This window comes from Entelurus aequoreus, linkage group LG17 (genome assembly GCF_033978785.1).
Source record: "Entelurus aequoreus isolate RoL-2023_Sb linkage group LG17, RoL_Eaeq_v1.1, whole genome shotgun sequence".
NCBI lineage: Eukaryota > Metazoa > Chordata > Actinopteri > Syngnathiformes > Syngnathidae > Entelurus > Entelurus aequoreus.
Window position 1 is genome coordinate 43,766,746 of NC_084747.1, and position 27,527 is coordinate 43,794,272.

Sequence of the window (27,527 nt, forward strand, 5' to 3'; positions counted from 1 at the left end):
CCCAAATTTGAATACAATGTGCTCTCGTTTGGTTAATTTTTTCGCATGAACTCAGTCAGTGGGTCATATACATATGTTATTATTATGACATGTAAAGGTAATGCAAATTTCCTGATGGAGGTGCTTTTTTAAATATTTCATACGACACGCTAGAGTCTTCTCACTACTGAATGTTTGTGTGTGACGCTTCTGTTGTCAAGCGTGCAAGATGTGCATGCAAGGGCGTGGGGCTGCAGAAGTTGGGGTGGGGGTAGGCAGGCTTTGACAGAGGGGCCGGGCTGATTGCCATCATGATCTGGCCAATCACAGGCCGGCCCTGAAAAGAGGAAAAAAAGGGGCGAGAGTGTAAAAAGAAGAAGGGGCAGGGGGGACTTGGGTTGGGGTTTTATAGCTGAAAGGAAGGAAAGAGGGAGGTGTGTGCGTGTGTGTAGGGGGGTTCAGTCCTTAGAAACCCACTTTCTCTCCCTCCATCTGAGAGGGGAGCAGGGGTTAATGTTATGCAACACGCTTGAATACCAACACTCACTGAAGGCTTCTCCTCCCTCTTCTAACGGTTAAAACAAGCTCATCATCTGTGGTCCATTTGACACCTTGTGGGCAAAAGTAATGGGCCACATTTGGTATAGGGATGCAATGGTAGTGAGTGAGGTCAGAGGTTACTCATGTTGGATCTGAGCGAGGTCCTGCCGGCTCATCATCTTTGGTTGTAGTTGGTTCCATGATAAATATGCCTTCAGACAAGGTGTTTGATGGGGTTCTCCCTTATCAAAGTCATTGAAACATGATTTGCTGGAACCGAAAACGGCCTTCCCATCATTAAGAGGGAACAGATGGGTCGAGTCTAACCCTGACTTGAGTTATGGTATAGTAGACACTAGATCATGTAGATTTACTATCCACTGAAAGTAACTCGACAAATAGCCAGTGTTGGCTAAATCAGGGGTGTCCAAACTACGGCCCGCGTGCCAAGTGCGGCCCACCAGCGTCATAAATTTGGCCTGTGAGACAACACCAGTCCAAGGAATTTGGCCAAGCGCGGTGTTTTCATATTATATACAAAAAGCCAGTAGTCTGATAATTGCTTTTTTTTCACCATCTGGTGGCCAATGAAAATGACTCAAGTCAGTGACCATTAATTGTACATTCATTTGAGTACAATCACAGCATTCACTTATTTTACCCGATCCAAACAACCTTCCCTAGTAATGGTGCAGAAAAAAAATTCAACCAGCACAAAAATTCAGCACACGTGGTCACCCATTACATGACCTGCTCATTGAACTTTGTGGATATTATTAAAAAATGTCCAATCAGCATGAAAAAAAATCAAAATTACACCCTTATAAATCCATTACAAGGAATGATGGGAAAATGCAAAACACTCTCTCCAAACGTATACATGTCTGGCGCTTTTTAGCTGCTTGAAATTTCTGATAGATTAAAAAACTTAAAGGAAGTCATCATGGAAGTAAACAAGAAACAAGGAAATTTTCACATACTCTTAATAACTAATCATAATAATTATTAATGATATATCCATTGTATTATGAGAGTAATATGATAATATGTACTCAAGGGTGTCAAAGTTAACGCAATAATAACATGTTAAATATAAATGTCAATAACGGCACTAATTTCTTTAACGGGCGATTAACGCGAACACTTCTTTTTTGACCCTCGAGCTGTGCCGTAGTGGGGGAACTTGGCTGCAGTTCACTAGCTACTGATGAGCCACAAGCGAGCAGACAAGGAAGGACAAAGGAAAGTCTACCTTATGGAAATATGAATGAATGAAATAAGTTTATTTCGGTCATATAATCAACCATCAACCACTAACCATTTTGTGTGACCAGTTTAAGAGTACAAATTATACATATATAACAATCATACACATTTACACACAAAAAGAAAAGAAAAGAAAAAGCATGACCGAAGAAGGAATAGGCTGAAGCCAAGGCTTATATTTGCCTATCCTATACCTTCACTGAAAATAAGATTACCTGGAACATCAACGTTAAAAAGAAAGAAAAAAAAATCAATGGGATGAAAGTAATCGTTGCTATATTTTATAATTTTCAATTATTTCACCTTTCAATGTTTTCTTAAACCTTAACAAAGAAGTACATGTCTTCAGCTCATCACTGAGCTTGTTCCACCATTTAACTCCTAAAACTGAAATACATCTGTATTTTATATTCGTTCTTGCTTTACCTATTTCAAAAATCAATATCCCCGTAAATTATAGTTTTCTCCTCTTAATTGAAATAACCTAAGAATACAAGCTGGAAGGCTGTTGTTCTTTACTCGAAACATAATTTCCATTGTTTTTAAAAACACAATATCTGAACATTTTAACACATTAGGTTCAAAGCCATGGCAAGTTGTTCTCCGGACAAGAAAGGCCTATTTTTTGCCGGGAGAAGAGACAACATCCAGGCAGCTAACACCTGCTGTGCGTGTTAAGAGGTGGGTGGTGCTTCATTTCCGTGTTCAGATTACGGTTAAGGTGCAGTGATAACATAACATTTAGATTGTTACTGTGACTGATTTAGTAAGTAATGACATAAAACCCCAACAGAAATGAAAGACGGTTGGCAGGATGTCGAAAGGAGAGTTTTTTTAATTGCAAACAGTTGACCCGAAATCTAAACATGTCAAGACACTTTCTCAAACCAATCACACTCTTTTCCAGCTTCAAAATAAAAGCGCTCCGCTAAACATCCGGTTTAAGTACGTTTAGGTTTTGTCCTTAATGTACGGCTTCATATTAGCCACCACACCTAACAAAATAAAGTAATATAATGTATTGGAGTGTCCAGAACAAAACAAAGTCTGACACTCTTTTTAGCTTTTATGGCAAATTTTATGCTAACATTGGGCCCAAGTCCAACATGTATTTCCTTCGTGCACACACGTCTACCTCCATGCTTCACTCCTAGACACACAACACTTGTTTATTCTCCGCCGACAGTGTGCTCAAAGATCATGGGAAAAATGACCACCATGACACACTAACATACACATTAACACCAGCCTTACGCACAGGGTTTTCTGGATGTACTTTAATATATTTGAGATATACCCTTGGACAGCGATCTTAACCTTTTAAGATGACACTGCGGCTTTTAATAAAGGTTCCCAGCAACGCAAAGCAAGCTTGCTCTTGGTCACGGACATAGTGCGACAGAATCTAAACACGAGTACAGTCGCCAATAACACCAACACAATAGATGCTAGATTTAAATAAATGATAAATGGGTTATACTTGTATAGCGCTTTTCTACCTTCAAGGTACTCAAAGCGCTTTGACAGTATTTCCACATTCATCCATTCACACACACATTCACACACTGATGGCGGGAGCTGCCATGCCAAACGTTTTTTATTACAGAAAAAGTGACTAAAAGGATTGGAAAAATCTATAAAAATAAAAACAATTCTCACCAAAGTACAATAAGCAGCAACAATTTAAAAATAGCAGCAACAATTTAAAAATAGAACTAAACGATATTATGTAAGAAATATATATATGTTAATACTATATTAAATAGTAACAGATTAAATGTATATTCACATCCCTTCTTAAAGATTATATGCATCATAGCATATCATGCGATGACGTCATATCGACCACGCCCTAATCACGCCCCTACTACCACAGGTATTTTGGAAATTTAGGGGAAACCCTGACATTAACAAAATATAAATGTCTTACATCACAATCATGCTTTGTCAGATATGTTTAGTAATCTTTATTCTGTGATATTTGCACCTAAAGTAATGCTAGTACAACAATTTAGGAGATGGGGGTTCTGGCTGGCTGAAATATGGTGTAAATTATTTTATTACATTTTCTGGTCAAGTCCTCAGTTACAGAATGATTATCAGGCTCTATATTACATTGTATTAATTAATAGAGAAGGTTAAAACATTGTCATACAGCAGGCCTGGGCAATTATTTTGACTCGGGGGCCACATTTAGAGAAAAAAATGTGTCTGGGGGCCGGTATATCTATTTTTGGGAACACTAATACAAAACCTTAAGCAATATGAAGCCACCCCCTCTGAAAATTATCCGCCTAGGGTACTCTTACTATTGATGAAAAATTATACTTGTCTGCAATTATAGCGATTCATTTTGAGTTAACTATGAACAAAATGCAATTAATCGCAATTAAATATTTTTGACAGCCCTAGTTGGGCTTTGGCCCCGGACACATTTTTTAAGCCCAATGCGGCCGCCCATTCAAAAAGTTTGGATACCCCTGGTCTAAATAGTAACTGGTAATAAAAGTGAGTAGCAAGACAAAGCGTGGTGGTGGTAGCGTCATGGTTTGGGGCTGCACGAGTGCTGCTTTCACTGGGGAGCTATGGTTCTCTGTTGTGAGATACTTCCTAGAATAATATATTTTTTGTGCAATGCAGCTACAACTAGTAAAACTCAACCCTTCGATCCGAATCCAAACAGTGGTCTCATTTTGTTAATGTCCGACTGCATGAAGAATCACCAGTGTTATTATTTCCAGTGTGTTTGTTTAGAAGCGATAAAGGGTGTAACATTTTGGAGGCTTCAAACCCAGGTTCTTTTATATAAGGTGCATGTGATTATGTCTTGGCTTATCGGTAAGCAGTGGGTAAAGAACATAAACAGGAAGAAGAGTGTGTAATAGTGGTTGAAACAGTACCAGTACACACAACATGGACCAAAATTGATCAATTATATGGAGTGTTTCCCATGGGCTTCCAGCTTTGGAGTACAATGCAGTGCACAAACACAACAAGCTCTTCCTCCGTTACAAGGATAGGATGGTTTATAAAAATAATTGTGCGCGTGTTGTTTAGATTGTGGGTGAAGGTTGCACTAAGACGTATCCACCTCAGATTCATAGTGATACCGATCCGTCCCCCTCATCTGTCCTACATACAATGGCGAACATCGCTGTTTAAACTTTAATCTTTCCAAATTTTCCAAAGTGGGCCTTGTCGTTGTCATGTGAACTAGCAAACCAGTGCTCTTTGAGAACTATGATGTTGCCACCGTACAAACGCCATCATCTTCTTCTTGTGTTAGTTTGGTGTGTCGTGGAAGACATCATACTTGATGTGCATGCACTTGTTCTCCTATTGCTTTCTTCTTCTAAGGTTTTGGTGTGTCCAATGGCTCTGTCTGTGTCTGTTTACAGTGCCACATGTTGGTGTGGCATATGTTACCAGGTTTCCAACACGTGTGTACGGAATTTTTTGCAAACTGCAAAAAAAAAAACTACAACAATAAGCGTCACAGCCTAAGTTTATCTTATGAGCAACTGACTTCCTTAAAATGGTGACAAGACATTTGTGTTCATCTGACGTCCTTCCTTGTAGGCTCTTCCAAAAAGTGTTTGAGGAAAGTTGCCCTTGTGTTACCAAAATTGTTAACCTCTCTTTGTTTACTGGTGTGTTTCCCAATGCTTTCAAACATGCCATAGTGGAGCCATTACTAAAAAGAGAAGGATTAGACCTGACCGATCTAAATAGTTTTAGGCCCATTTCTAAGCTCCCGTTCTTGTCTAAGATCCTTGAGAAGGTGGTCTGTGAACAGATGACATTTTTTCCTGGATCAAAATACCATCCATGAGTCATTTCAGTCCGGCTTCCGAAAACAACACTATACGGAAACGGCCTTATTAAAAGTGTTCAGCGACCTTATGCTGTCTGCTGATTCAAGTAGATGCTGGTTCTCTTGGATCTGTCAGTAGCCTTCAACACCATTGACCATCAGATCCTGCAGAGAGACAGAGAGATCATGGACTGTCAGGGTCAGTTTCACGGTGGTTCTCCTCATATTTATATGGGCGTAGCTTTGGTGTTACAGCTAACCAAATAAGGTCTGAGTCAGCAGACCTGTTGTGTGGAGTGCCTTAAGGTTCGGTTTTGGGTCCTGTCTTGTTTTTGCTGTATTTGATCCCTTTGGGAAAGATCATCCAAAGGTTTAGTGATGTTTCTTTCCACCTATTTGCTGATGATATCCAGCTTTATTATTCCTGAGAGCCGATTTTTTTTCATACCAAAACTGAAGAGGAAAGTTTGCCTAACATGTAAAATACAGTACAAACTGCGGTAAAGCCATATTTTCGGGGGTATTCGCAAATACGACATTATATGGATGCGTGCGCAGACACACACGAATAGAAACGCATTCACAAATACACACTTATGACGCTTTTTGCCACACAACAAAGCATTGATTGTGACCTAACAACAACCTTTACTACCAAAATAACACTTGAGTTTGCATTGATTAAAGCAAGCTGTAACAGACTGACATATAGGTAGGTTGCAATCACGTGACCTCGAGGCACATCCGGGCACTTCTGGGTTTCAGGTGATGGTCAAAGCCCCATTAGGCTACTGTTTATTTACCTGAATCCTTGCAGATTTAGGCTTATTTTTGAAGGTTTAAAGGCAAATATGAAAGCGATCATGACATTTTTTTTGAAATGGGATGGAGTGGATTTTTACACTCTTAAGAAAAATATATATTTTTAAGATTTAAACCATTTATCATTACCAAGTGGTTACTGCTACTTTACTTCACTTGACACTTACGGTATTTAGAAAAGAAAAGATTGGAGGCACATCATATCTTTACGTCTGAGGGGTACACAAATTAAGCATTAATCCGTGAAAGACAAAGTTGGATTTATTCGTGTATTGGTAAGTAACGTATTTGATTGATATAACAAGTGCGGTGCTGCTATGATCGTGACGCTAATGAGAAAAAGGATACGTTTGTTTGAAGTTGATTTCCGGCTACAAATATTAGTCTCATCTACAATTCATGTCGGCAGTTGTTTTTATGTTGTAAAGTTATCTTTGACAAATAACTGTCATTAGTGCAACACTGTAAGCAGCTGGCAAGGAACTATTTATTTAAATTAAGGAAAATCTCTAAACTTAGGAAAATGGTGTCACAGACTGATTTGACGCTTATCATTAATGCTTTTGTATCTTGGCGTTTAGACTACCGTATTTTTCGGATTAAAAGGCGCACTTAAAATCCTTTCACGGTCTCAAAAATTGCCAGTACACCTTACAACCCGATGTGCCTAATGTACGGATTAATTTTATCTGGTACATGGTATATTGATAAGTATAACCGGTAGATGGCAGTCACACATAAGAGATACACCCCGACTGCAAGATGACACTAGCAAGCAAGCCCAAAACTTTAATGTTTCATTGAGAATATAGAACATTACACACGGCGCTCAAAACTCTGTCAAAATGTTTTGGTATGACTTTGGTAAGCTACGAAGCCGCACCGCTTGATGGATTGTTGGGGCATCAGTGTGCTGTGCTTCAACATACAGGTATTATTACGGTGTAAGGACCCCAAAATGGCACCTATTAGGGGTTATATTATCTTGCGTTTTGCTTTGAGCTATTAATGCGAAACCAACTTTTCTTAACTATTTGTTCCTGCTGATGTGTATTTGTGATCTACATACCAGTATGTCCCAAAAATTTGCGTAAATCCGCCATTGCAGTCCACGCAAACGCAATAGTCAATAAGCTCCTTATTTTTCTCTATCCTCTTGTTGTGTGGCCTTCATCCTCTGCTGCTGCCTTCTCTAATATAAAGTAGCGTACAGTTCTAACTTATATCTGTCAGTGGACTCGCTACGGAAGGGCTAAAAACTAACGGTACAACATGGCTGATGGGGAGATGAAGCTGTCAAAGTGGAGTCACTGAAGAGACGGTCAGAAAGCGACTTGAAGATGGTCTGTTAAACATAAGCTAATGCAACATTTTGACCAAAGAACCACCCTTACATGATATGTAGACCACAAATAAGTGTTTTAAATATAGAAAAAAATATAACATTAACCCTTACATGCACCTTATAGTTGGGTGAGCCTTTTGTATGACCACAGACCTGAATAGACCCGCTAATCAACAGTGCGTCCTATGGTCCGAAAAATACGGTAATGTAATAGTTTGTTTTCATGTTTGAACAAGAAGGAGCTCTCTCGATTGCAATTAGTCCAAAACTCTGCAGCGAGAATTGTGACCTAGACTAATAGGAGGACCCACATATACTCTATTCTAAAAGAACTCCATTGGTTGTCAGTGTCCTACAGGATCAAGTCCAAAATTCTGGTTCTAGTCTTCAGAGCCTTGCATGGTCAGGCTCCTTCGTACATCAGTGATCTACTCCAACCGTACACCCCTGCTCAGGCTCTTGAGGTCTGTGGATAAGAATCTGATGAAGGTCACCCACACTCGTTTTCGGAATATAGGTAACCGATCCTTCCAGGCTGTAGCTGCCATGCTTTGCTTGTAGCCACCCTGTTTGCGCTCAGTTGACACCTTCAAAAGCAAGCTTAAGACTCATGTATTTGTTCAGGCTTTTAGTTAGCTCTCTTTGACTGCTCTGATTTTTATGTTGTCTTTTATATTGTGTTTTTATATCGTTTCATATTATGTTTTTGTTAATTTATTTTGGCTTTTTAAATTGTGTGTACTTTCTGATATTTTAACTCTGTTGTGAAGCACTTTGTGTCTTTTTGTCTGTGAAATGTGCTGTATAAATAAATGTTACTTAATTACTTATTTACATGCTGCTAGACCATGAATGATGACATGCAAACTGTGCATAGTTGGGTACAGGTTTGCGCCGCTTACTACTTGTATTTAACGTCAACATTATGCTGTTTTAATGTCCTACCAATTTGTTTAATAACATTTCCAGCAACTTTTAATATCAGGAATTTATATACTTTGGTAAACGATAATCCCTGGTATTCATATTCCTTGCAATGTGTATTTTCAGCTTTAAAGTTCCGTAAAATGTATTCAAATCAAGCCGATGATGTATGGGGATTGGGAAGTGGTACTATATTATAGGGATGTCCGATAATATCGGCCGATAAATGCTTTAAAATGTAATATCGGAAATGATCGGTATCGGTTTCAAAATTATCGGCATCGGTTTCAAAAATTAAAATTTATGACTTTTTAAAACGCCGCTGTGTACACGGACGTAGGAAGAAGTACAGAGCGCCAATTAACCTTGAAGGCACTGCCTTTGCGTGCCGGCCCAGTCACATAATATCTTCGGCTTTTGACACACTCACAAGGTAATGCAAGGCATACTTGATCAACAGCCATACAGGTCACACTGAGGGTGGACGTATAAACAACTTTAACACTGTTACAAATATGTGCCACACTGTGAACCCACACCAAACAAGAATGACAAACACATTTCTGGAGAACATCCGCACCGTAACACAACATTAACACTACAGAACAAATACCCAGAACCCATTGCAGCACTAACTCTTCCGGGACGCTACAATATACACCCCCCGCCCCCACCTCAACCCCGCCCACCTCAACCTCCTAATGCTCTCTCAGGGAGAGCATGTCCCAAATTCCAAGCTTGTGTTTTGAGGCATGTTAAAAAAAATAATGCACTTTGTGACTTAAATAATAAATATGGCAGTGCCATGTTGGCATTTTTTTCCATAACTTGAGTTGAAGTTGTTCTCTTATTTTGGAAAACCTTGTTACATTGTTTAATGCATCCGGCGGGGCATCACAACAAAATTAGGCATAATAATGTGTTAATTCCACAACTGTATATATCGGTATCGGTTGATATCGGTATCGGTATTTAAGAGTTGGACAATATCGGAATACCGGATATCGGCAAAAAAGCCATTATCGGACATCTCTACTATATTACATTGGTCATATAAGAAGAAGGCATAACACAAGGTGTCTATAATGCCGACACACTTGGGGTAACCAGTTTTTCTGAGAAGGAATATGTGAATATGTGTCACTGAGGAAACACAGCTGTGTGTACACTCGCACACACACAAACGTCCATCCACACACACTCACTCCCCACACATTTTCTTGGTCCAGCTGGGGTGTTAATTTCACCTCTAGGCTACGTGACTATTGACCCCAAAAACGCTGCAACCTTGTGAAGTGTGGAATTCTCTGGGCCCGAGGCCATAATGCCCCGTTTCCTGTCAAGCGAGTGCATTCTTTTGACTTGTCCCGTCCCTCGCTGCCCGCTCTTTGAGGTGACTGTCCTCAAGATGGCCTGACACCTTTTTTTCCCCTTGAACCTTTTCTACATACGCAGTTTGCTCTTTCATCTTGAACTGTGCTTTGCTTGGCAGCTTTAACTTTTGGAGTGTTGAGTGTATCAGACAGCCTGGCTCTCTAGTGCACCCAAATCAGTTCCATGCATGTTCCTTTCTAGTAAATGAGGGTAACTGTTAGTTACTTACTCGCCCCACTCAGACAAGGCCTGCTATTAATGATGAATATTATAAACACGCCTTCAGACATGATCAAATGTGTATGCTGCTTGGGTTGGGAATAAAAATAACTGAAGTGTGTTTTCCAAATGTCCGGAGACATGGCCTCCCCTCCCCCATCTGTTCTCTCGGACTGACTGGGTGGTCCGGGCCCGGCAGAACAGGCGTGCTTATGTTCAACTTTAATGCCATTACAGCAAGCTACAAATATTCAATCTGTGCCCGTTTGCAAACCGCATTGTTAAATTGGATTAAGCCGTAATAGAACAGTTGCCGCTGTGTGTTTGTCTTTAATGTGGATGTGTACAAATCCCAGCTTGAATTGCAGTACATGAAACAATTTGCAGATGTACTTTCATAATGTTTTTTTATTGAGTTTATTTATTACATATTTGTTTTTAATAAAAATTATTTTGACGGTATACCAATTTGCACTCGTAATGGGCGATAGACACCATACACATTTGATCTACAGTACAATAGAGATGATATTCAATCACCTTATCGTGATAATGCAGGTAGATGATGCGATCTAGTCGCGACCCGCATCCTTCAGAGTGACAAAATGCAACAAGCTGCAACACAATGTCAGTGTAATAAGTAAACCATGCTGAATAAATGGGTGAGCTGGTGAAAAAGACTGGCACAGCATCCATCATGTGGACTTACATAGGTTCCGATTTTAAGAGTCAGGCCAGCAGCAAAAACTAAACACTGTGAAACATCGATTCCAAAACTTTTAGATCGAGCCAAATAGGCCTCTTAGTGAAAACGCTTCATTCATTCATTCATTCATCCGTTTTTGTGTCCCGCCTGCAGGCACATAGCAGGGCACAGCATTTTTGGAAAGGCGGAGCCCTCCTCGTCACTTGCTGCGCAGTACAGCACACTATTAGTCACTTCTCAGCGCTTCAGCGTGTGTGCATTTTCTGAGTTTTCCAAGTTTTGTCCATTTTGCTAACTAAATACGAGTCCCAAAATTACAACAAACCAGCTTGTGAAGAATGAGGGGAATCGCTGTTGAGTTTAAAAAAAAAAAAGACTATTTGCCAGGAGTACATTAATGGCGCTCACAAGTATGGAAGAATCGATGAAGCACACTTCGTACCACAGAAAGTTTTATTTGTGACGAGACTGGACTTTTCTGGAAAAAGATGCCAACGCAGTTTTATTTCACAGTGGAGGACAAGAGCTACCTTTCGTTCAGCGGCGCCTCTTCCAAAGCACACACACACCCCCCTTCCTTCCTTTCTCTCCCTCCATCTGCCTGCTCCTTTCTCGTTAGCTCCTAGTTTACCGAAGTGGATGTTACTTTTTAAAAAACATTTTATTGTAGCAATATGGCTGTTGAAGTATGTTTGGTTCACTGGTAAAAATGACAGCAAAAGGCGTCGTCTCTTTGCTCTGCTCTCTTCTGCTGTGTTTGTGTCAACATCACTCTTTAAAATTATATTTTAGAAACTTTTTGTGAAATGGACCTGGTAAATACAGCAGTTTTTGTTGTTGTTTTTTTACATCACGTAATATGTCTCGACAGCTGCCCTATTAAGTCCTTACTTAAAATCTTAAGGCCCGAGCTGTTTGTTTACATGCTTTTTTTAATTTCTCTTTGCTATTTGGGCTTATTGGACCCTAATTAGAATAAAAACTAAGAATCATCTTTTGATATGATGTACTTAGTCCATAAGTACACAAACGTGTACTTCATGTTTAGTGACATGCTAATTCTTATTTTTACACTTTTTTTTTCCAAATTCCATTGTATGTTATACTCTTCTGACGCCACCAGATGGCAGTATAAGTGTCCACATAAGCGGCCATAAGACCCCAATTCAGTAGTGTACACAATTTTGTAAATAAGAGCTAAAAGGTGCTGTCCACGCATGTGGTCACTAAGCCTTTAGAGGTTTTTAATGATATAATCTTTACAAAAGCTTGACAAAAATACCAGTTTTAACACCAAGCAAATCACTCTCTTTAACTTTTTGTCCAAAGTCCAAAGCAAAGAACGGAACCAAAAGTGTAAACGCAGCACAAATGGCATCAGTATACAAGAGGTTGCTGTATCTCTAGGTAGAGGTGGGAATCTTTTCTTACGATTTGATCCAACACCGATTCTTGGAGTGGCGATTGGATTCAGAATCCATTCTTGATTCAACACGATTCTCGATTCAAACGGATACTGGCATTGTGTTATTTGGTTTAGTAATTATTAGTGTTGTACGGTATACCGGTATTAGTATAGTACCGCGATACTAATGAATCATATTCTCTACTATACCGCCTCTAAAAAGTACCGGTCCATAACCTCCCGCACCCCCGTAGTCGTCACGTCGTGTCATTGCTGGTTTACGAGAAGACGAGCATGTTCGGCAGCACACAATCACGGAGTACTTACAAGCAGACACAGTGTGTAGACAGAAAAGGGAGAACGGACTCATTTTGGCTTAAAAACTAACAATAAAGGTGAAGTTATAACACTGAAACGCCCTCAGGAAGAGGTGCTTTAAGACATGGCTAGCTAGCCAACGGCTAAAGTCCATCCGCAGTCTGCAGTGTTTTAGCGACTTCTAAATCACTAATCCTCGCCTCAATGGCAACAAATAAAGTATGTTTCTTACAAGTATCATCCCTGCAGGACGAGGAATAGCTAAACATGCTTCACTACACACCGTAGCTCACCGGCGTCAAAATGTAAACAAACGCCTTTGGTGGACCTACACCTGACTATATTACAGGAGCGTATGTAGTCGATACGACAATGATTACATAGATATTTTTTAGCATCTCAAAAACTTCTTTCATTTAAAAAAATATATATATTATGTTTATAAACTCAGGAAATATGTCCCTGGACACATGAAGACTTTGAATATGACCAATGTATGATCCTGTAACGACTTGGTATCGGATTGATACCCAAATTTGTGGTATCAGCCAAAACTACTGGAAAGCATCCAAACAGCAGAATAATAAATTATTATTACATTTTAACAGAAGTGTAGATAGAACATGTTAAAAGAAAAAGTAAGCAGATATTAACAGTAAATTAACAAGTACCGTAATTTCCGGACTATAAGCCGCACCTGACTATAAGCCGCACCAGCTAAATTTAGGGGAAAATACAGATTGCTCCATATATAAGCCGCACCCGACTATAAGCCGCAGGGTTTTGATGTGTAATTAGCGTAGTATATAGGGGTTCCTGCTACCACGGAGGGGATTGTCGGGACAGAGATGACTGTTTGGGAACGCAAAGCGTCCCATTTATTAACAATAAATCTTTCAATCATTCAATCAAACTTTCACATCTTTGACATGGCGAACAGCATTCGTGCAGAGTACAAATAATACAACGGTGCAAAGTAATACAAAGTGCTCGCCTGTACGTTATCAAAATAACCAGCCTACCGGTATATGAAAAGTCAGTCTTTAATCATTGTGTCATCGTCTTCCTCCTGCGTACTAAAACCACCGAAATCCTCTTCGTCGGTGTCGGAGAAGAACAGGCCGTAAATAAGCCGCACCCTTGTATAAGCCGCAGGGACCAGAACGAGGGGAAAAAGTAGCGGCTTATAGTCCGGAAATTACGGTAGATGAATAATTCCTTTTCTACCACTTGTCCTTAATAATTTTGACAAAATATTAGAATGGAAAATGACAATTTGTTACCGCATATTTAAGCAGACTAATTAGGAGCCTTTGTTTGCTTACTTACTTACTGTATCTAATAATAGAAAAGCGCTATATAAAATCTAATCCATTATTATTATTATTATTATTACTTACGACTAAAAGACAAGTTGTCTTGTATGTTCACTATTTTATTTAAGGACAAACTTGCAATAAGAAACACATGTTTAATGTACCGTAAGACTTTTTGTCAAAATAACGCCAATAATGCAATTTTTTGTGGTCCCCTTTATTTAGAAAAGTATCGAAAAGTACAGAGAAGTATCGAAATACATTTTGGTACGGGTACCAAAATATTGGTATCGGGACAAGACTAACCTTTTCAAAACATACAGGTTACAAAACCTCCTTTTGGTTGCTAACGTATGACGTATATGCATACAAATTGATATGCCCTGGGCTGATAATAAATTTTGCTCAACAATATATTGCCAAATTAGTCACTGATGTAATGATAATAGATAATAGTATTGCATGTATATCCTTTAAAATACAATAAAGGTGTATTTCTCATATATTTTAACGTTGTAATTGGAATGTCAACTTTCAAATCCATCCATCCATCCATTTTCTACCGCTTATTCCCTTCGGGGTTGCGGGGGGGCGCTGCAGCCTATCTCAGCTACAATCGGGCGAAAGGCGGGGTACCCCCTGGACAAGTCGCCACCTCATCGCAGGGCCAACACAGATAGACAGACAACATTCACACACTAGGGCCAATTTAGTGTTGCCAATCAACCTATCCCCAGGTGCATGTCTTTGGAGGTGGGAGGAAGCCGGAGTACCCGGAGGGAACCCACGCAGTCACGGGGGGAACATGCAAACTCCACACAGAAAGATACCGAGCGCAGGATCAAACCCAGGACCTTAGTATTGTGAGGCAGTCGCACTAACCCCTGTGTCACCGTGCAGCCCAACGTTAAAATCTTGAAATTAAATAAAACAAATAACAATAAAATATAATGTGTCAAAATGTTGCTCTTGAATACATTATTTCAAGTGCCTTCAAATTTACAAAAGCAAAACAATAGGTAAAATGGCTAAAAACGTACAAAATTGCACTTTACTATTGAACATGTCGGCAGAGGTAGAGTTGTACATTACTGGCAATCAAGTTAGGACATTTTTAAACAAAACTGCAGAGTAACAATATAAGCACTAAAGTATAAGCAGATGTATTAACAAGTTATATGGAAAAAAAACTTAAGTCTGGCAGCTTCCAAGTGAGGAAACACCAACATGACATGAAAACATGACAGATGTCTGTTAAACGTTTTCAGCACTTTTAGAAATTCTAGTTTTTCAACAGTATTGAATGGCAGCATGTCTTTGGCGATGTAGTCTTTTGAACCACACTTTCTATGAGCACACATTTTGCAGTGTTTTGTTTGCACTGACTTGGTTTGTTCACCAAACACCTCAGTGTGTGTAGACTGTCGTATTTGAAGTGGGCGTGCAGGTTTGTTATATTTGTGCAAATTTGGCAAGCTGACTCCTCGGTGTTGGTAGGCTCATCTTGTTCCAAAGGTTTAAACTGAAATATTCCCACATTGGTGTGGTGGCATTTGGTTTCGTGATCACTTTGTCCATTTTAGCTACTACATGCTAACTAGTTGCACTGTGTGATGCTAGCGGCCCCGAGTCAAAGACACTTACCGTATTTTTCGGACTATAAGTCGCTCCGGAGTATAAGTCGCACTGGCCGAAAATGCATAATAAAGAAGGAAAAAAACATATATAAGTCGCACTGGAGTATAAGTCGCATTTTTTGGGGAAATTTATTTGATAAAACCCAACACCAAGAATTGACATTTAGAAGGTAATTTAAAATAAATAAAGAATAGTGAACAACAGGCTGAATAAGTGTACGTTATATGAGGCATAAATAACCAACTGAGAACGTGCCTGGTATGTTAACGTAACATATTATGGTAAGAGTTATTCAAATATCTATAACATATAGAACATGCTATACGTTTACCAAGCAATCTGTCACTCCTAATCGCTAAATCCCATGAAATCTTATACGTCTAGTCTCTTACGTGAATGAGCTAAATAATATTATTTGATATTTTACGGTAATGTGTTAATAATTTCACACATAAGTCGCTCCTGAGTATAAGTCGCACCCCCGGCCAAACTATGAAAAAAAACTGCGACTTATAGTCCGAAAAATACGGTAATGATGACAAGAGAATTCACCCCCTTCTCTTTCATTCCGCTACGGCACAAACGCGCGCAGCTGCTGAAAGGGATGAAAAGCGTCAATGCTCTTGAAGCATACACATGGCGATTTATCAACGCTGGAAAACTTACCGACTTAATTTTCATTTATCATCGGTTAATTGACGTATCATATATCGACGCAGGCCTACAAATTCATTTAAAATAAGATTTTTGAAAACGAGCATTTAGAATTGAAATAAATAAGAATTGCAGATAGATGTGAATTGATTTTTATGAGTACTCATACTTATAGGTATTAGGGTTTTACAGTATACTGGTATTAGTATATTTCCGCGATACTAATGAATCATTTTCGGTACTATACCGCCTCTGAAAAGTACCGGCCACAGTCGGCAGTATTTTAGCTACTTCTAAATCACTAATCCTCGCCTCCATGGCGACAAATAAAATACATTTCTTACAAGCATCATCACTGCAGGACGAGGAATAGCTAAACATGTTTCACTACACACCGTAGCTCACTTGCGTCAAAATGTAAACAAACGCCATTGGTGGATCTACACCTGACATCCACTGTAATGATACCAAGTACATGAGCGTATCTAGTCGATACTACTATAATTACGTCCATATTTTTTGGCATCACATCTTCTTTCGTTTTTAAATAAAACATATCATTAATTAATTATTTTTATAGTTTCAATTTTAAATGAGAGCCAAGTTCACATACTGTTTGTTTAAAATAGAGAGTGCAATAAAATGTTTTAATTAACAGTAAATATTTGTGATTAATAATCGTGATTTCAATATTTAAGAAAATAATCATCCCCGAAAAGGACAGGCGGTAGAAAATGGATGGATGGATTATTATTGTGGCCATAATGTTGCAGCCCTAATTCAGGCATTTGTCCAAAGTGTCCAACAGTCAGCGAGTTGTCCCCAGTGGTACTCTAGTACTTCATTATAGGGTTGTACGGTATGCCGGTATTAGTATAGTACCGCGATACTAATGAATCATATTCGGTACTATAACGGCTGTGAAAAGTACCGGTCCGCCACCCCCTCCCCTATCTACACCTAACATCCACTGTAATGATACCAAGTACAGTAGCGTATCTAGTCGATACTACTATGATTACGTCCATATTTTTTGGCATCACATCACATCTTCTTTCGTTTAAAAAACATTTATATTATGTTTATAGCCTCAGGAAATATGTCTCTGGACACATGAGGACTTTGAATATGACCAATGTATGATCCTGTAACTACTTGGTATCGGATTGATACCCAAATTTATGGTATCATCCAGAACTAATGTAAAGTATCAAACAACAGAAGAATATGTGATTATTACATTTGAACAGAAGTGTAGATAGAACATGTTAAAAGAGAAAGTAAGCAGATATTAACAGTAAATGAACAAGTATATTAATAATTCATTTTCTACCACTTGTCCTTAATAATTTTGACAAAATAATAGAATGGAAAATGACACAATATGTTACTGCATATGTCAGCAGACTAAATTAAGAGCCTTTGTTTGCTGACTTACTAATAAAAGACAAGTTGTCTTGTATGTTCACTATTTTATTTAAGGACAAACTTGCAATAAGAAACATATGTTTGATGTACCGTAAGATTTTTTTTGTTAAAATAAAGCCAATAAAGCAATTTTTTGTGGTCCCCTTTATTTAGAAAAGTACCGAAAAGTATCAAAATAATTTTGGTACTGGTACTGGTACCAAAAAATTGGTATCGGGACAACACTAATAGCTATACAAAGACAGTGCATTTCCTATCACCCCTCACACACAAAAAAAAAATGGTGATGCTTTTGGTCGTCGTCGTGTCTGCATTGCAATATTTTTCGATTATATTTTCCATAATTCCTTACTCCTTATTGAATATAAAAAACTCTTGATAACAAAATTGAGGTAGTCCCACTATGTGGCATTTAGAGGTTCCCTAGAATTGAGGCTGCGGACATGTTTGCATGAATGCGGTTGCATGTGTATGGCCGTGTGTGTGTGTGTGTGTGTGTGTGTGTGTGTGTGTGTGTGTGTGTGTGTGTGTGTGTGTGTGTGTGTGTGTGTGTGTGTGTGTGTGTGTGTGTGTGTGTGTGTGTGTGTGTGTGTGTGTGTGTGTGTGTGTGTGTGTGTGTGTGTGTGTGTGTTCGCGAGAAAGGTTTTGCCAGGGTGGCTTGGCTGTGCTGGGGTGTAGGCGGCCAGCGGAAGGACCTGAAAGGCTTCTTTTGTAGCTCAGGCTAGTTGAGAGCTCGCAGCGCACGCACAGGGCTTAGTCCCACCATGATACTGGGAGCTCCAGCTTGGACCAGAGCCACGGTCTTTATCACACACAGTCCACGTAGTCCTGGCACAACTGTAACCGCCTGCAAATTTGAGTGGAAGCATTAAATCGCTTTTGTGGCGAAATGTGGATTTGTTGGAGGGATGTTGCGTGTCTCAGTCTGACAATATCACCTTGCAAGCAAAGTGCGTTTGTTGAAGATACAAGGCTGATAAGGTGAAAGCCAGGCGGACATGACTGTGGCTTTGCTCTGTACCAAGAACAAAGGATCATTTCCTTGCTTGCAGATGTTGCGGCACACGCTACAGGCTGCGTTAAGACGGGAGGTGTGCACGTGCACTTTATTAGACACACCTGCAGGGAAATATACAGCCTTTGCAATGAAATTGAAATGCTCAGTCTTGAATGGCACTGTCAGAGAGGTATTGTTTTCACAACATGTTTGTTATTGTGGTTGTTGTTTGTGCCATACGCAGAGCCGTTTTTGACAGTTTGATACTCTCATGGACTTAAATAAAGTGAAACACATCTGACAACAACGCCGTAATAATTAGAGATGTCCGATAATGGCTTTTTTGCCGATATTCCGATATTGTCCAACTCTTAATTACCGATTCCGATAGCAACCAATACCGATATATACAGTCGCAGAATTAACACATTATTATGCCTAATTTTGTTGTGATGCCCCGCTGGATGCATTAAACAATGTAACAAGATTTTCCAAAATAAATCAACTCAAGTTATGGAAAAAAATGCCAACATGGCACTGCCATATTTATTATTGAAGTCACAAAGTGCATTAATTTTTTTAACATGCCTCAAAACAGCAGCTTGGAATTTGGGATATGAGGAGGTTGAGGTGGGCGGGGTTTTGGGGTTGGGGGAGGGTGGGGGGGGGTTTAGGGGGTACCGGGGGTGTATATTGTAGCGTCCCAGAAGAGTTAGTGCTGCAAGGGGTTCTGGATATTTGTGCTGCTGTGCTTATGTTGTGTTACGGTGCGGATGTTCTCCCGAAATGTGTTTGTAATTCTTGTTTGGTGTGGGTTCACAGTGTGGCGCATATTTGTAACAGTGTTAAAGTTGTTTATACGGTCACCCTCATTGTGACCTGTATGGCTGTTGACCAAGTATGCATGGCATTCACTTGTGTGTGTTAAAAGTCGTAGATATTATGTGACTGGGCCGGCCCGCAACGGCAGTGCCTTTAAGGTTTATTGGTGCTCTGTACTTCTCCCTACTTCTCCCTCCGTGTACACAGCGGTGTTTTAAAAAGTCATAAATTATACTTTTTGAAACCGATACTGATTATTTCCGATATTACATTTTAAAACATTTATCGGCCGATAATATCGGCAGTCCGAAATTATCGGTCATCCCTAGTAATAATCATATTGTTCAATTGTACCACTTTTGTGCACTATTGTCTTTGCAAAGGCCACTTCCCTTCAACTTTTGTACAAGATCTCTCTCTTTCTCTCTTCCTATAAAATCATGAAAATAATAATATAACGTAACACAATACACAGTGCAATACGCAGTGTAGATCTCACAGAATAATACTGATCTCATATGTGCAATATTGTACTACGTTTGATTTTTTATTAGTTTTTATTACTACTTTATAGTATGTCACAACCTACTCAGTGGCCTAGTGGTTAGTGTCCGCCCTGAGATCGGTAGGTTGTGAGTTCAAACCCCGGCCGAGTCACACTAAAGACTATACAATGCGACTTATTACCTCCCTGATTGGCACTCAGCATCAAGGGTTGGAATTGGGGGTTAAGTCACCAAAAATGATTCCCGGGTGCGGCCCCCGCTGCTGCTCACTGCTCCCAAGGTGATGGGTCTAATGCAGAGGACAAATTTCACCACACAATTATTGGTACTTTAATGTAACTTAAGTTTATTCGTAATAGGCTGAGTGTAATTAGCCTTTTTCGCTGTTTTATTTATAGCATTGCCAACCTTTTCCAACTTTAAAACTTGTAATTCTGGTTTATTTTCCTTATAGTGTTTTTTATCAGCCTCTTATTATTAAGGCTTAGAAATGCAACACAATTTCGTTCTGCAGTGCATTTTTGATGTATATGTTTAAATGAGAAATAATACATCTGAATCTGAATCTTAAGAGTTGGTGCATGTATACCTAATAAATTGTCTAATGACTATATTTTCTGTGATTGTTTAGTTGGACAACCCTCCATGCCATGTACAGTACACACCATACAGTATCGTAATAAGTTGGATGATGCCCAATGGGCTACACTGTGCTTGTCTACCACCATGCATTTGATAGTGAATGTTGCAAATGATGGTTCGATGAAAGCGTGCAGCATCAGTAGTTACCCTAAATGTCTCGTAACCTCCAGTATATGTGAGAAATGTCAGTCATTCTAATTAAACTGTGTTTTAAGCCAAGACTGGTGCATCTTAAATAAATAAATGATAAATGGGTTATACTTGTATAGCGCTTTTCTACCTTCAAGGTACTCAAAGCGCTTTGACAGTATTTCCACATTCACCCATTCACACACTGATGGCGGGAGCTGCCATGCAAGGCGCTAACCAGCAGCCATCAGGAGCAAGGGTGAAGTGTCTTGCCCAAGGACACAACGGACGTGACGAGGATGGTAGAAGGTGGGGATTGAACCCCAGTAACCAGCAACCCTCCGATTGCTGGCACAGCCACTCTACCAACTTCGTCCACGCCGCTATAATGCCCACTCTTAGGACTTTCAGTTTTCATTTTGTAGTCAAATAAAAACACAACTAACCTTTTGAAACAACTACTGACTTTGAAGGCATACTCCCGCAGCGAAGAGACAATTTTCCTACTTTTCCTATAGTACTTGTTTTATAACTGATACTAAATCTTTTCTGTGCTCTCAACGTGTTGCAATAGATCCCACTTTGTGTACTATTAAGCTTTTTATTGAATGTATTTTTTGTTTTTATACACATATAAAAATATATATTTCATATACTTTTATCAAATAAAATAAAATATATATTTTTTAAAGCCTACAACTAAAACTTTTGTTGATTTTGTACGTTAGCGAAACGCATGATTTTGCGTGTTCTAAAGTTGACATTCTTCTCCCGGCAGTGGGCGGGCGTGTGAACCAGGAACTGAAGTACACGCGGCAGAAGATCGGCGAAGAGGCCATGTTCAACCCTCAGCTCATGATTCAGACGCCGCGGGACGAGGGAGCCAGCATTTTGACGGTGGAGGCACTGTTGCAGCACCTGGAGTCAGCCATACGAGCCAGCAGAGTTCATGTCTACCTTTATCACCGGTAAATGACCATTAGCATATACTTTATGCAACTATTTTTATCCTATAGTCTGGTGATAGACATCATTCACAAGTCTGTCCATGTAAAACTCGGCTCCATGTAACTCTTTTGCAAGATGTCAAGTTATAATATAAGAATTTCAGTACAAATAATAATTTTCCCTTTTTCCCAGGCAATGGAAATTAGAACACTTATGCTACAAATCAGGAGAACTAGTCACGGAAACCCATTTTATGGATCAGGTAAGACGGACAATTCTATATTTAGAAAACAATTACGACACATTATGAGGTGTATATATTTACTCTACTACTGAACCGCTGCATGCACATAAAAAGAAACATGTGTCAGAACATGCTCCCCTATGTACTTACCTGTGATATTATTTGTCTAACAAATACACTACTTGATGGTACTGTTATCAAACCCCAAGAATTGAAGTGACTTGAAATTTCTCACACAACTCAAAAAAAACACCCACTGTAACTTTAGTGTGTTGAGCCCCATCACCATTAAATTTGGTAGGGAACTGACAAGTAGATGTATGTAAAGATTTTAGAAATATCGGTGAGGACAGATGCATTATATTAGCATGTCTTTCAAAGCATTTTCAACATACCAGAGGCACCACGTGTGTCATTTACACCCATAGCGTTGGCACATGACTGACCACCTGCACAATCTAATGATATCATATACAAGAGCTAGAGATAATCGTGCATAGTTTACCTCTTGATGTGTGTCTAATTATTGTTGATGTAAGTTTAAGCCAATCCTGATGTGTTTGTGTGCATGTGTGTGTGAACAGATCATAGAAAAGCTTCACCCTTGTCTCATCATCACACCTCTAGACTGTTTCTGGGAAGGAGCCAAGCTTCATTCTGGAATGGTCTATCTTCCGTAAGTCAACATAAATATGTGCCGTCACGAGTCGCAAATCTGGTTAAAAAAATCAATCAATCATTTAATCAATATTTAATAATATAGCCCTTCATCACAAGTGCCCACACCTGGGCAAGAAAGAACAATGGGAACAATGACAAACCTTGGGAGTGGGTACGGTTCCTAATGTGAGAGTCCAATCCATAGGTAGGCCAGCAGGGGAATCCTCTTGCATGTAGTCAAGTTGGCAGGGCAGAGACTTCACCAACTGCTGTGTAAAGGAGTGGTCCTACCCAGTTTCCGACTCAGAACAGCTCGCGCCTCCTGTGTAAACTGATCCGTGGCAACGTGATAACCTCTCCACACAGGAGAGGGGGGCAAGGCAGAAAAGAGAAGCGACATGTCAACTGGTCTAAAAAGGGGTCTATTTAAAGGCTGGAGTATATAAATGAGATATACGATGGCACATAAAGGCTTCTACTGAGCTAGCATCTCTAATTGTTACCGGTAGGGCATTCCACAGTACTGGAACCCGAATAGAAAACGCTCTAGGGCCCGCAGAATTTTTTGAGGCTCTGGGAATCACTAATAAGCCGGAACGCAGATTTATGGCCAGGACATATAATACAATACAATCAGTTTATGAGGTAGTGATCTGACATTACTTTAGTGTATGTGACTACCAACACTTTAGAGGTAGTGACACCCCGGACAAGGACTACGTCTATCGTATTACCATTGCGATGCATGGGTTCATGTATTATTTGTGTAAGACCACAACTATTAATTATAGTCTGGAGCGCCACACGCGCAGGCTCTGGCGTGGTAAACATATGGATATTAAAATCGCTGATAATAAATATATTATCTGCGTGTGTCACTCGATCAGCAACAAACTCTGAGAATTGGCTGATAAAGTCCGAATAGGGCCCAGCTAGTTGTCTATCAATTGTTTTTGGTAGGCAGTAGAAGGGTACCTAATAGGTGGAGACTATCACCATTGTGCCAACGCAGTTCATGGGGAAAGCTAAGCCTCCAGCCACTTAGGGTGCACCGTTACAAACTGTACCATGGCAATCAGATTGTACAGTACTGTTTGATAGAAACTGGTTTGAAAACACTTTAGGAACAGAAGGTGCTAAAAGCAAAGACATTTCAGGACATGAACAAGATGAGTGGTATAGAGAATGGATAGATGATGGATGACTGTTGGACTACTTGTTATGGCAACTCTCAATCTGTTTACAAGACAACGAGACAGAGATCTCTGAATTCTGTTTTTCTTCCTTTATATGTGCTTCCCAGGCACGCTCAACCCAACCATCAGACTCCACATAGTGTGTTTGCATGTGTGTGTGTGTCCTGAATTTGTCCCCACTGAAGGCTCTATTGTAGTGGTGGCTGGCATGCGTATCGCTGGCCATCGTTTCTCTTCAGCCCTGGGCCTCACACCATTGTCTGGCCTTTTAGTTGCTAATGGGCTGTTGCTACAGTAATACTGCACAGACATTACCTCTGCAAATGCGTGTTTCATTCACATATGCATGCGTGCCGTTTTGAGTGGTGGACACCTATTTATGTAAGTATGCAAATTTTACTTCTGGACTTTTTGGTACCAGATAAAGGCTTTTACCTTGTTCTGGTTGGGAGGCTGGGAATAATAACCCAAGCCTGGTTAAGCACATACAATGTGTTGTGAATGACAGCGAGAGAGAGATTTAGACTGGAATGTGTGAGGCATGGAGAGCTTAAAGGGGACAAGGACCACTTGGAGCAGGAATCCAACCCCGGCAACTGGGAATTATTCTTTTCTGTCATCTTGGAAGGATTAAAAAAAAAACAGTCACCCTTTTTCTTGTACATTGCCACATCATTATTAGCCTCCCACCACAGTTCATCATACACATTTTAAGCATGTTTTAATGACATGGAGGTGATTAGCATCTTTATGCACAATGCACTTTTCTTCCCTGTTAAGCACCTGTTTTTGTGTATTCGGGATCCCCATAAGGGCCGAAAATATGAATTCAGAGAAGATATTCATAAAACAATATTTCTTATGTTCTTTGGTCTGGATCCAGGGATGCACAGCAAGGAAAGCGATGTGCAGGCAAGAAGTCTGTTTGATTAGGGAAAAAAACGAGGAAAGGCAAAAGAAATCTAATGCAGCGTAGACGACAAACACTTGCCAGGGTACAAAGCACAATGATCCAGCAAGGAGCAACAGGTGAAGCTAAGTAGGCTAGATTAACTAATGGAAAACGGGACACAAAGTGAAGGCGTAGAAAAAATAAGTAATCCAACAGGAAGTACAACCAAAATAGGAGCACCAGGACAGGAAATTAAATCAAAAGTCTAATGTATGATCATGACATTTTTGCCTTGTTCCGAAAAAAATTGTTTGAGATTTGCCCCGATTTGTGACATTTACCAATATGTGACTTGAAGAAAGATATCTCCATACATGATAGAGGTTTTCTAGGAGAACGCTGCGCTCGTCCGCCATTTTTATGTTCTGCAGCGGCAGTTGTAGTCAAATTGAAATAATATCCAGGGTGCGACCCAATGACCGACTATGCACTGTTATTGGTTGTATTAACCAGCACAGGTCACTACACAAACCTCCAGCCTCATATGAAAAAGTAAGAAGTGCATTGTTAACTTTTGTGTTTTGTGATAATGTACTTACTCGACGTCTCAAACGTGGGGCCCAGTGAGAGTAGAAAGCACAGAGCCTGCCTAAGAAACCCCCCTCGGTACGAGTGAAATTTACACAGTATACGGCTTTACCCAAAACTATATGTACCCACGGGTACAGTTCAGAATCAGAATCAGAAATACTTTATCAATCCCCGAGGGGAAATTACAATTTTCAGTACAATCCCATTCAAGCCTACAATTTATTGCAACTGGGGATACAATAAAACGGTAAGTCCAAAAACAGTAGATTGACAAATGTGATGATGCGTTAGCGGTGTAGCATTGTTAACTTAAACAGGCTCCTTATAAAGTTATATTCCTGGATGGACAAAGTGGTTTCAAACAGGGAAACAGACTTTATAATAACACGTCGCCTGTTTATGGACTGAAAGGAATTGGAAGAGAAAGTTAATATCAAGCTTTGAGATGCTTTTATCTTCTCGGTTCTGAAGTTTTTTCTCATGTCTTTCGCTGCGTGTCAGACTCTGACTCTTATATGCTTAAACCCCCACTGTTACCTATTCCAATAAATAGTAGCGTATAGTTGTAATTTATTGTATATTTGTTGGTACTAGGGTTGTACGGTATACCGGTACTAATAAAGTACCGCTGTACTAATGAATTAAAAAAGGTACTATAGTGCCTTAGAAGAATACGATATCAAAATCTCACGGTACGATAATATCACGGTCATAAGGCCACTGTACGATATTATTGTGTTATATACCCGAAGAAAAAGTTGCCATTGTGTAAAATTAAGTGGCAGGAATGTTTCAGATAAACATACATAGTGCAATTAAACACAAACATAATGCACATCATATTTATTACTACAAACATGTATTTTTAGGTGCAAATAATTTTTGAGGCACGTCCACTGTTTCAAGCTGAGACAACGTAAACATTCAGTGTAACGAATGTAAAACAATAATGTTCAGTTTATTGTTTTCAACTTTTATTTTATGAGAAGCAGTGTTCTATACATTGTACATTTTTATATCAGTTTGGAAAATGATGTTTCTCCGAAAAGTTAACAGTTTAACTTTTAATAATGTAAATACCTCACAAACTGATGTTTAGCTTTGCTGGCTTCTATTTTCTGGGTGACGTTTTATGAGGTGGCGACTTGTCCAGCCCTGCCTTCCACCTGAGTGCTGCTGGATAGGCTCCAGCCCCCCGCGAAATCGAGAGAGACAAGCGGTAGAAAATGGATGGATTTATCAAGGAGCTTTATTTAGTTTACCGGTGTTTCCCACGTTTTACAGTTTTTTGTTTGTTTTTTTGTGTGATTTTCCCCTGTGCACTACGCCGTGACCAGCTGGCTCGAAACGAAAGTAGCGAGCTTTGCTTTGCAGAATGCAGACTTTCTTACTTCCTTGTTGGTCTGTTTCTTAGCAACATAACTCAAACAGTTGTTGGTGGATTTTGACATTTTCAGAAAGTGTCCACAAAAAACAATTCCTCTTATCTACTACAAACACTTCACTTCCTGCTCACGGCGTTCCACACTCCCACCTTGCCGGCCCGCGCTGTGCAGATGATTCTGGGAGATGTAGTTTATTTCAGACCCGGACAGCGCCAGTAAAAAAATTACACTCACCTAGTTTTTATTTGATACCGTTACACGTCACAGCATTATTGTCATGGTTAACACACACACAAAGCACTTACAAGGGAAACAGGGTGGAGACAGAAGTGGGAGAATTGACATATTTTGGCTAACATCCCTCAACGGTGTTTTAGCTACTTCTAAGTCACTAATCCTCGCGTCCATGGTGACAAATGAACTACTTTTCTGACAATTACCATCCCTGCAGGACGAGGAATAGCTAAACATGCTTCACTACACACAATAGGAGGATACAATCAAATCCAATCCAATCCACTTTATTTATATAGCACATTTAAACAACATAAATGTTTCCAAAGTGCTGCACAAAAATATATTAAAAACAAGATTCAAATACTATCCTTAGCTCCACCAATGACTGAAGGAAAAACAAAATAAATAAATATAAAAACAATATAAAACAAATATGGTTAAAAACTATTTTAAAGGGTAAAGCCAATTAAAACAATAAATAGAAATTAAAATTTAAAAACACAGCGGACCACACAACTCACGTATATGGG

The 27,527-nt window shown here is 39.5% G+C and overlaps 1 protein-coding gene across 1 annotated transcript in view; it reads left to right on the forward strand.

The window, feature by feature from the left end:
• ptch1 (patched 1) overlaps positions 1–27,527 on the forward strand; it is a 132,015-nt gene that overhangs the window by 39,197 nt on the left and 65,291 nt on the right. Inside the window, exons 3-5 of the mRNA XM_062025728.1 lie at positions 21,623–21,812; positions 21,985–22,054; positions 22,621–22,712. Of these exons, the coding sequence (XP_061881712.1) occupies positions 21,623–21,812; positions 21,985–22,054; positions 22,621–22,712 (352 nt within the window). The remainder of the gene's footprint in view (positions 1–21,622; positions 21,813–21,984; positions 22,055–22,620; positions 22,713–27,527) is intronic.